The 11,475-nt window shown below is 45.0% G+C and overlaps 2 protein-coding genes across 2 annotated transcripts; one reads left to right on the plus strand and one right to left on the minus strand.

Moving 5' to 3' along the window:
* Positions 1-2,468: 2,468 nt before the first annotated feature.
* Positions 2,469-6,758, minus strand: ATP5PB (ATP synthase peripheral stalk-membrane subunit b). Its single transcript, XM_027444787.3, has 7 exons — positions 6,611-6,758; positions 6,475-6,517; positions 6,049-6,194; positions 4,933-5,096; positions 4,401-4,526; positions 4,001-4,180; positions 2,469-3,415 (listed from the first exon to the last, which is right to left on the minus strand). Exons 1-7 carry the CDS (start codon positions 6,636-6,638, stop codon positions 3,344-3,346), a joined length of 759 nt encoding a protein of 252 aa, XP_027300588.1. The 5' UTR covers positions 6,639-6,758; the 3' UTR covers positions 2,469-3,343.
* Positions 6,759-6,763: 5 nt separating this feature from the next.
* WDR77 (WD repeat domain 77) lies at positions 6,764-11,475 on the plus strand. The gene is made up of 10 exons (XM_027444781.3): positions 6,764-7,010; positions 7,112-7,297; positions 7,430-7,571; positions 7,650-7,699; positions 8,345-8,415; positions 8,783-8,837; positions 9,136-9,207; positions 9,303-9,411; positions 9,855-9,923; positions 10,129-11,475. Exons 1-10 carry the CDS (start codon positions 6,806-6,808, stop codon positions 10,286-10,288), a joined length of 1,119 nt encoding a protein of 372 aa, XP_027300582.3. The 5' UTR covers positions 6,764-6,805; the 3' UTR covers positions 10,289-11,475.

The following is an 11,475-nucleotide window of genomic DNA, read 5'->3' on the forward strand; positions in this document are numbered from 1 at the left end:
GTGCAGGGGCACTGAGGTTTCTCTGGTTGTCATTTTCAGCACAGAAAGAGGAATCACCTGTGATGCCCTGTCCGTTAGCTCCACAGTTCCTTCCTCACAGCCCTTGTCTGTGCTCAGGTTAAATTTTCTGTGGAAAGAGCTCTTGGGATGATTAACAGTTACTGCCAGGAGCAGTGGTTCATCAAAACTTGAATGAACTATACAAGGGGACACAATCCAAACCTGTTTCTAAAGGGACGCTGATACAGAAGTTGCTTTAAAGCTCTCCTGCTTGAAGAAGCAGCCTGAAGAGCATGGAAACCTAGCACCACCCATATTCAGATGTAGAGCACGACACATTAACCACTTCCCTGCTGCCAGGGCTGAATCATCAGGATGCTGTCGTTTCCTCTACGGTGTCACTTACTTTTCATCAGGAGGTAGATGACTGCGAAAACTGTAACAGTTGACAGGATCCCAGAGACAAAGGCTAAGGCTAAGAAGAGTATGTCGCGGCTGCCGATGCACAGAAAACAGTGTCAGAATCACCAGTTTTTAAGGAAGTGTTAAAGAATCATTCTCAAATTCTACAAAGCTTATATCTCATTTATGCCAAGTCCCATGAGATTAAAAGGTGCGTATCTGCGGTAAGTACCACTATGAGTTAAATATCTAGAGCCCAGACTAGAAAAATTCTAAGCAAACTTGTAAGACCCTGAGACATAAATTGCATTACATCCAGCTCCCCCCTTGCAGCAGAGGTTTGCAGTTTCAGGGAACTTGGAGCTTAAAGTCAGGAAATAAAAGTGAAGCATTTACTTATCAATGAAGGATTTGCCTTCTGAATCTTGTAAGGCAGCAGTGGAGGTATATACAGTGGTATGTACAGTGACAGTAGTGGAAATGGGTGCTGGTGTAACTGGAACTGTGTACGAAAAAAAAGTTTTAAAAATGTGTTAATATTTCCTGTACAATTACAAGCAACAAGTACAACGTAGAAGAGTGTGCCTACTCAGGAATTACTGACAGATAATGCAAATAAATATTCTAAGTATAATATTTACTTATCAGAGGGCCGAAATTGAAAATACTATGTAGAAAAAAACTATTCACATTATTACTGTTCCATGGCAGCCTTTGGGAGTAATGCAGTTCTTTCCCAAATGCATGCATCTGCAAGGCTGTCCACACAACAGCCATTTCCAAGTCAATAAAACGTCAATTTAGTCCAGAATGCTGGATCTAAGAAAACTCCTTTAATAAAGAAAATACCTGGTTTTACTTTTGAGGAATAACCTCCTCCCATTCTCTCCAAACACTAACGAACAGCAAGAGAAGCTAAAGAGAGAGAAAAAACTTTGTTTATACATATGCACACACACACACAAAACAAACCTGACATCCTCATCTATTGCACAGACTTTATTAATAGTCTTTATCAGTGTTTCAGGCATCTTGCACAAAGTGGCACAAAGCCAAGCAAACAACCTGGAGATTACTCGGCACGAATCCTACTTCCCAACGTCTTCCAATGCAGGAGTTCACACTTGCTCACTACACTTTGATGAACGAGCCGTCTTCTCTAAAAAGGCTGGGGGTGTATTTCATGTTAAACTAAAAAAGCTCCCACAGTATTATTTTTGCAGCAGCTAGAACGCAGTGAACTCCATGAAAATTTCCACAATCAGATAAAATTGATAAAATATCCCTTTAAGTTTTTCTTTTCTCAAGATTTTTTCAATAAAATAATAATTAAAATATTCTTCTAAAATTTGGGGGCTGCAAGCTAAAAGACGGAAATAGCAGTCTCTACTAGGAAAGTCTTGCCCTATTTCTCATCGCGAGGCTTGCAAACTGCACGTTGCGAATAACATCCATGTATTGCTGGCAACATGAAAGCAAACCCCGTTCTCTGTTGCTGTCACCTTTTTCTATTACACACCCACCGTATGCCCACATTCCGTAAGTAAAACCTCCACGTATCCTGTACCAAGTCTAAAAGCGCATTGTGCTAGCAGCAATAGAAACATTGACGGCAAGTGATACAGCTTCACCTTACCTCACGCCTTAAAGATCCCGAAGCTTTAGCACCATTTGCACCAAAGTACTTGCTTCGTGAAAAGAATCTATGCCAAACTAGCAAAAACTTGAGTGTCATTCAAATTTACGGTTGCACCAGTGAGGAAGTTGAGCAACTTCACTTTTTTTTTTTTTTCCCAAGCAGGAAACAATATGAAAGACACCTTTTATTTTCAAGAAGTGTTGAACTGAAGAAAAAATCACCTTTAGCTTAAATTAGCTTGCTTTTGCCTTTAGGAGTACGCTACCTCTAAATAATATCATGTCAGTTTGTTTGTTTGTTTTTTGCTGATGTGTTGTATTGAAAGGGAAAAACTGAAGAAAGTTCTGGTATTTTATTAACCCCACTTAAAACATTTCCTTACTGTAGTAACAATCTATATTAAAAAAGGTGCATCAGCACATTCTAGTCTGTTTACTTAAGTTTATTTCTGCATAAATCACTTTCCAATGTAGAAAGGATGAGATTATACATAGGTACGTGCTCTGCTGAGACACAGATTAGACATACACCACCACCCCTGGGCAAAAAAAACTTTCCTGGAAAATTAAAATCTTACACTATATATTATTATAATAACCAAAGTATTTTCCTTGTTATACATAATAAAGAGAACAACTTTTTTTCCTATGAAATTTCAGGATAAAATCTTCTAGAGAAAACTTATCCATTCACTGTTTTAATCTTTATACTGGCTAATGGAATGGGAGCTAAGTTTTAGAGTAGCTTCTGATACGCTTCCTGCCAGCCACATCCTCTTTTCCACAGAACAGGAAGGTACTTGTGTCATTACTTAATGCCTTGTTACATGTTTTGTGGTTTGTTTACAAAAAGAAAACATGAATTCCACCCATCTCCAAGCCTTGGACAGTTCAGACGAGGTGAATGGGAGCACTAACAACCATTTTGATTTTAAAACTCGTTAACAGTTATGGAAAATAACTGTAGGGCATTATCATGGATGATTCGAAACCAAAAACTGATGAGTGTATTAGCACCACAGCAGCCAAATTCTGCGTCTCCATCAGGACCATAGAGAACCATACAGGAACCATGCGGAGCTGCACAAATTGTGGTCGAAAGTAACCCGCCACTACAATCTCATTTCAGTGGTTTGTTTACATTACTGATCAAGCTACTACAAAGACAAAAAGGAAATCACCGTTACTACTGGCAGTCAAAGACAGGAAAGTTTTTTGTGGGTTTGTTTTAATGACATTTTAGAATCACAGAGTTTCCAACAAAAAGTCAGAAGACATGTCAGTGCAATCAGCTGCTACAGGGTTACACTGCCACCTGTGCACTCTTTGATAACGCTTTCAGGTCCGAAATGCACTTTGCAATACTCTCCTTCTGCTGCAAAAAGAAAAGAAAAAAGCTTTCAGGAGAACGACTTTTTGAAGGACAATTAAACAAGCAAAAGAGGTATTCTAATGCATTTTAGATTTTCTCTTTAGACACACAAAATGAGTTTCAGATTAAAAAGGGATATTGCTACAGCTCATGAAAGCACATTCAGATTCCAGTAATGATGAGCACCTACAAGCAGAACTAAATGAATGATTTGTTGTTAGCAGGTTCATTCCTTAGAAGAAAGGACATCCAGAGTCCATCTGTAGATCTTAAGCTTCCATGGTCTTACACGGAGAATTTTAGAAGTAAATTCCCTGACCTGTTCGCTACGTTTTATCACAAGCTGAGCTCTATGGTGCAAGAACAAATACCACAAATGTCTAGCTCAATTCACCAGCAACGTGAGCATCTTTTATCTGATGTCTGGGCTTGTTGGCTTTTAGACAACAGTAGGAATGCACTGCAGCCATGCTTGGAAGTCACCCAGAGATGATCTAGCATTTTCTGACTAAAGACAGAAGCACTGTACAGCACCTATGTTTATAGTCTAGAACATAAAACAGACGAAAAACCAACAAAAAAAAGTACCTGTTGAGGTGTGATGCTCTGAACAACGTTCTTCTCCACCCACTGAATCATGTGATCTTGTTCTTTTTGATGCTTTAGATTCTGCATGGCCACTTGATAGTCCAGCCTTTTCTTTACTTCATTGTACACCGTTAATAATCTCTCTCTGTAATTGGCTTCCAGCAGCATCGCAATGTTATTCTAGGCACAGAAGACGAAATCAGTGGATTTACACTCGGCAAAAATACAGAACAGCAGAGCACAGTTTCACAAAGCCATCAGATCAGGTGGTGGAACTGCCCCTGTCTGCAACACAGAGCTTGGAAGTGACTTATTGTTACTTGTTAGCAGTCCAAGAGGCACCTGGATTTTGTCATGGAGGCAGCAGTTAAAAGTGAACAGTAGAGCTGAAACTGCATACCCGCTTGGCATCGAAGAGGTAACTGCGGCCTTCAGCTCTCCACTGCTCCTTTTTCTCCTGCTCAATGGCAGCCTCAAGATCTTTAATTGAATTATTTTTAATATCTGTAACTTTAGCAATTTTCTCCTGGAAGAAGAAACAAAAAAATATGCTTCAGAATAAAAATAAGATGCAAAGAATCAAGTGATTTGCAACTATCTTCTGATCTTTTGCATTATAAATTGGGAAATGTCTGCATCAGGATGAGCTGTGTCAAGTTTGAGATTAAAGGATGGCAATACAGAAGAATTAGTGTTCACAATTAACCATACTTAAAAAAATAATTACATTAAATATTTGTTCTTGAATAAGGTGGTATGCTTTCTCTTTTTTTGGAAGGCCCATGTAACAACACAGACAGAAGATCTAAAACATACCTTAAACATATGAAGATACTGGGCTCAGATTTTATTACAGCCAGGACATATTTAAGCTGGTTAATTAGAAGTTTTTAGATACTGCAAAGTTGGATTATGACTTTTTTTTTTTTTACCTCATTAAGTTTGTCAGCAAAAGCTGCTACATCAGCCCCATATTTTTTAATGCCGTAAATGATGACCGACAATATGCAGGCAGCTGCAACTGTCTCATGGTTAACTACATAGATTTCCTTAGAGAGAAAGTAAAGCAGGAGTCCAGTTCCCAACATGTAAGGCCCTAAAGAAAAAATAAAGCAGCATTATTTGAACAAAATATAAAGTGGCTTACTGAAGTCAAACACATAAAATGTAAATAGTTTAAGATCAGGAAATGTTCTCTTGTACCATGACCAAGAGCAGAAACACATAATCATAGAATATCCCAAGCTGGAAGGGACCCACAAGGATCATCAGTTCTACCTCGTGGCTCTGCACAGGACCACCTAAATATCAGACCATGTCTGACAGAAAGCTGTCCAAACACTTCCTGACTTTTCACTTGGTCTCCTTTGGATGCTCTCTAATAGCTTTATGTTTTTCTGACATTGTGGCACCCAGAACCACACACAGCATTCCCACAGAAACCCAACACCACCAAGAGGGAGGTTGCAGGAAGGTGCTCGCCACAAGCGCAAAGCAAGTCGCACCTTCTACAGGACCTGCAGCTTCTGCTCATTCAAAAACATCTATGTTTACTGGCTTTGAGGGCTGGCCATCATTCAATCTTTTTGCAAGATCATGCTCATGACATAATTTTAGCACTTGTTTAGAGCGCAGGTGCTGAAGTTTAAAGTCAAGAAGCGCTGTGCTGGCTCAATCCTTTTCTACATACACAAAAGTGTCTGGTGCAGGCCGTTGAGCTGACCGGGCTCTTCTAAGGCACTTTAGTCTGAGAACTACCACACAGGCTTTCAGGTTATTATAACTCCCATCTCATGTCTGAAGAACAAAACTCAAAGATTCCGAGCCCTTTAAGGAATTGACTTTGCAGAATCAATATTTAACAGAACACAAAAATTCTTCCTCTCCTCCCAAGGTAAAACACCGTGCTGTGAACACATCCAGGATATTCACCAATGAAAATCCCGTGTTCACCTTGGTATCTTACCTTTTTACCAGCCACAGCTGTGGACACAACTAAACAAGCATAACCAAATGCACACTGATAAGACACACATGCATGTATTAACCTGTGACTCCTGTTTTAGGATAAAGGAACTGGAAGAACTCCTCAGGGATCAAGCCATGCCGTACTTCTCCTCCCTTCTCAGGCAAAGGAGGCACCGGAGCCGAACGCTGCTGACTGGTATGAATCGGCCTCACAACATGCAGCACGCTATAAATAACAACAGCTCCTGTTAAGCTTCTTACTTTACAAAAACCACCGCGAAACACATTTCCAGTTACAAAGCCAGACACAACCGAGCTACGTTTGCTTTGGGGAAGGGTCTCAGGATCGAGACAACCCCCTGCGGCTCCTCGCGGCCTTTGCCCTTCCCTACCCTTGCGGCCTTGCTTACAGACACAGGGGCAGAACCGCGCTGCGCTGCCTCAACCCAGGCGGCGACCCCAGACCCCAGCCCCGTGCTGGGCCGCCCCCAGCCCCCGGTACTCACCCCACGGAGGCGGCGGGCCGCAGGCTCCTCAGCAGGGCTGGGGCTGCAGGGGGAGAAAGGAGAGCGCTCGTCAGCACCCAGCTCACCCCCTGGACCCACTTTATCCCTCTGTTACCCCCCGTTACCCCTCACTCACCGGCGCTGAGGACGAGGCGGGACAACATGGCGCCGGGCCGACGACCGCTGCGTCCCGGTGACCGGCGGCCGCCTCAGCCCCCAAGATGGCGGCGCGGAGCTCTCGCGATACCGAGGCGGGTTCCTCTCGCGAGAGGAAGCGGCGGCGGCGGCGGCGCGCGCGCGGGGCGCGGGAACACGTGGGGGCGGCGGGGCCATGGCGGAGCCGGGGCCGGGGCCGGAGCGGGGCCCGGCCGGGCACGGGCCGCCCCCGGAGCCCCCCGCGGGCGGGGAGCAGCAGCAGCAGCAGGGGGAGCAGCACCATGAGGAGCAGCAGGAGGCGGCCGGCCCCGAGTGGAACATCCCGCCCAACGCGCCCGCCTGCATGGAGCGGCACCTGGACGGCGCGCACTACCGGGCAGGTGGGCGGCGGGGGGGTGGGGGGGGGCACCGGGAATGGGATCGGGACCGGGAATGGGATCGGGAATAGGAGCGGGGGGTGCTGAAGCCGCTTCTCCCGCAGACGGAGCCCTGCTGCTGGGAGCCTCGGGGCTGAGCGGCCGCTGCTGGGCCGGCTCCATCTGGGTGTTCGCCGACCCCCGGCGGGCCCCCAGCGAGGGTTTCTGCACCGCCGGCGTCCAGACTGAGGCGGGGGTCGCCGACCTGCGCTGGGTGGCCGACAGGGGCATCCTGGTGGCCTCCGACTCCGGTAAGACCCTGGGGGCGTCCCCCCTTTTCCTCCCCTTTACCCCGCCGGTGGCCCCCCGGTGAGGTGGGGGCTGCCCCTGTGCCCCCCCTGTACCCCCCCTGTACCCCTCTGTGCCCCCCCTGTGCCCCCCAGGCGCCGTGGAGCTGTGGGAGCTGGACGAGAACGAGACCCTGATCGTCAACAAGTTCTGCAAGTACGAGCACGACGACATGGTGACGACGGTGGCCGTGCTCGCCGGCAGCACCCAGGCGGTCAGCGGCGGGCAGGATTTCTGGTGAGTGCCCCCCGCAGCCCCCTCCCTGCCCCTCAGCGGGCGGCGGTGCCGGGCTCTGACCGCTGCTCTCGTCCGCAGTGTGAAAGTCTGGGACCTCCCGCAGCAGGCGGTGCTGCACTCCTACAGAGGTGAGTGCCGGCTCCTCGTGGTCCCGTCCCCGGGGCCAAGCCACGCTTGGTGCCGCCACCTCGGGTGAAGCAGGCTGTGGAGTTCCCAGCACAGGCACATTTCCTTCTCTTGTTCTTTTCTCCCTGCCAAAGCTGTGCTGTGAGACTCGTTTGTCTGCATCTCCAAGTGTGTTCTAGAATCTCTCTTCTATACTGAAATCTTCTTCTTGCACCTGCTCACGTGATTAAAGCCGTGTTGTTTTGAACTCCAGCTCGCCAGAGAATACAGATCTCTGGAGGTGTCATACTGTGATCTCCGGTGCCAGTGGATGCTGTGTTTTGTCCATTTGGCCTCCTTCCCCAAACCCTTTGTAACTGGCCTCTTGACTGGAGAGGCTTCAAGCTCGTTCCTGTCACAGGGATGGAACTGCGGTGGCTGTGGTTGGGTTTGGCAGCTCATCGGTTTGCTAGGGAGTAACTTGGGATGCTCAGTAACTCAGGATATCACTGACTAGAAGTTATCCTGGATCTGGGCATAAACCATTACACCACTGTGCCTTCAGAGAGCCTCGTTCCCTTGTCTGTGTTCTGTGATGGGGCGCTGGGAATATGTGGAAAGTCTGGGTACAGTCTTTGAGGCTCTTTATCCTTCTGTGCTTTTGGTAGCTCACTCCGATGCAGTGACATGTGTGGCTTCCTGTCCTGGTAAGGACACTGTGTTCCTGTCCTGTGCTGAGGTAAAGCTAACTCTGCATGAATCTACCTGATAAAAATGAGATTTAACTTTAAATTATTTGCAGTCAAATGCGCTTATTGAAAAACCACCTGTTGTGTTCTAAGCTATTTCCGTGTGTTGTTTAAATGTTCCAGTGGTTGCACTGAGCGGATCTGTACAGGTTTGTATTAAAATGTGGGCGTTCCTAGCTCTGTCCTGGGGATGATTGAAGGAGCTAACTTGATGTTAATGTCAGCATCGTTTTAAATGTGGGAAGAGACAGTGTGGGTTTGGGTGTGGGTCAGTAGCAGTACTGCAATGAATCTGGCTTTATGCCCACCCCCTGCTGCAAAACCATTGTAAAAACCTTATTTGCTTTGAATTTATAGGATGGCAGAACGTTACTCTGGGACACCAGATGCCCCAAACCAGCTACTCGAATTGGTATGTTTCTGAATGCAGTCACTGCTTGTGTGTGTTTGTTGGGTTTTGTTTGTTTTTTTTTTTTTTTTTTTGTGAAGAAATAAATTATTTTATGCCTAAGTTCTCCGCCTAACTTCAATCTAGTGACCTGACTACTTGGGTCACAGAAGCCTAGTAAGCCTTAAGGATATCTAACACTATCACAGGAGTAAAGTCAGCTTCTAAATAATTCTTAGTGCAGTAGCAGCCCTAACTGGGATAGGGTAGGAATGTCTTTGTACTGACTGCTCTCTTTACACTTACCCTCCTTAACTTACAGTTTGCAGTGCCTGTAATTACCTCCCTACCTCAGTCCTGTGGCATCCACAGAAAAGCGACATCTTTGCTTTGGGTAAGAAGTGATCTTTAGCTTTCACCAGACAAATCAAGGTCTGCCTTTTCAGGACAGCTTTGCTAATAACCTCATTCTCCCTTTCTCTTTTAAAGGTGATGAAAATGGAACAGTTGCACTAGTAGACACAAAGAATCCTGATTCTGCCCTCAGCTCCACTGTGCATGCCCGACGTATCACGGGGTTTGCATTTTCTACACATAGGTACGGGCTGAGATACCGGTGTAGCGCGTGTGACTACATACCCTTGAAAGCCATATTGTTTTTTAGAGTAAAACATAGGGAAGTATTAGATTTGGTCATTTTACAGAGGATGATTAGTAGTAAAGAACAGAGTAAGCTGAATAACGTCTGGTTTTGGAGATGTGTGAACGTACGTTTTTGTAGCATTTGGAATTGGCCAATTCACCGTAGGGATTTTTCTTACTCCACTCACCTCACCTTGAGGAGCTTGCTTGCTTGCTGACGCTAATAGCACGTTGTTGCATAGTGTACTGACAACCCGACAAAAAAAATTCATAAGATTTGGTGTCTGTTAATTCAGTTTACCTGGGTCTAGCTTGCTAAGACACGTACTTCTCACACATCTTTCCTTACAGCTTTCTTGTATTTGATTGTTCTGACTGTGTCTCATCTCTATCCTCTAGTTCACCCTTACTGGCTTCAATTAGTGAAGATTGTTCAGTAGCTGTTCTGGACTCAGACCTTTCAGAGGTGTAAGTACCCAAAGGGGCGTATTCACCGTGGTTGTTTGTCATGCTGATTTCTCATTAAATTAATTGTTTATATGCTGAAGGGAAGATGAAAAGAGTCCTTAAACTGGGGAGCATCATCCTAACAAACTAGCAGTTAGGAAGTGCACAAGCCCATAAATTCTTAGTGACAGTGCTTTATGGCTAATAGAGTGTTCGTGTTTTCCAGGTTCAGAAACCGTTCTCATCGAGACTTTGTAAAAGGCTTATCGTGGTCTCCTTCAGATAATGCCTTGCTCACTACAGTTGGATGGGATCATCAGGTTTTACATCACACTGTCCCCATACCAACTGGTGAAGCTTCTGGAGTCAACTGTGTAAAAGAATAGTTTTATAAACTCATCGGTCCAAATTCCTTCCTCGCATTACTTTGATTCCCCTGAAGTCAAAGGTGTTTGTGAACTGGATTGGTTACGGACTGGTGTCTGCCTCGAAGCTTGTGACTAAGAAGGTTTTTGTAGTAATTTTGAATTAGGCATAACTTAGTTACAAACCAGCCTTTACCCTCTCCTCAGGAGTTGGCTTCACCTGTGATAAGACTTCAGTATTTTACCCAGAAAAAAATAGTGACTTCAGGCACAAAGGAGTTTTGGAGATAGGATTAGGTATAATAAAATTAAATCAAAAAGACTTGATTCCTCCCTTGGTTCTTCAAGCTACCCACTGAACTAATAGAAACAAATTATTTGGGGAGGTTTAAAAAAAAAAAAAAAAACACAAACCCACACCTCTTTACTAAGGTAGATGCAGAAGCCTTACCTGAGCAAAGTGTTTGCTGCGTAAATACTTCCTTCCAACTGAGCAGGAAGACGTGTTGGCATTTAAGGCCAGAAAGGTTCCCCTGTTGTCCTTAGTGCAGCACGCAGTGCAGAAGGCTGGCTTTTGCTATCTACTATTGTGGATACTCCCATGGTGAGCACTATTTGTGTACTTCTCCATTAGTATCAGAATACCAGTGCTTGGTGTGACGAGTCGCGTACGCTGTATGACAAGGATCCCAGCTGCAGCCCTATAATTAAACAGCTTTGTGATGGTGCATGACATGCTGAAATACCAGGACCTGTAAATGCTCAGCCATTGGCTTGAAGCTGAGGCCAGCCCACAGGGGCTGTTGTGTAGCATGCTGAAAGCCAAGAGAAGTTAGTAGCTTGACACCATGTTTCAGCTCCTCTGCTGAATGCAACATAGTCAAAGATAAGACTTGTGAACAAAAAGTTATGTAAGGGAGAAAACTGGACTAAGGATTTCAGTCTTCATTTGCTTGCTCCTGTAATCAAACTTGGTGATAAACGAGACTCCTCATGCACTTGCAGTTAGTGACTTTTTTTTCTGGAGACTTGAGAGGATGAAACATTCCTGTAATCCCCTGAGATGGACTCCACATAATCCTTAGAGGTGTTTTTTTTTTTTGGTTTTTGGTTTTTGTTTTTTTTTTGGTAATATAACCCATCTTCCAAACTAAACTGTTTCCCTGGAACATATTTAACTGAAAATAAATCGCTTTGCTCTACACACA

Source organism: Anas platyrhynchos, chromosome 27, assembly GCF_047663525.1.
Source record: "Anas platyrhynchos isolate ZD024472 breed Pekin duck chromosome 27, IASCAAS_PekinDuck_T2T, whole genome shotgun sequence".
In the NCBI taxonomy this organism is placed as follows: Eukaryota; Metazoa; Chordata; class Aves; order Anseriformes; family Anatidae; genus Anas; species Anas platyrhynchos.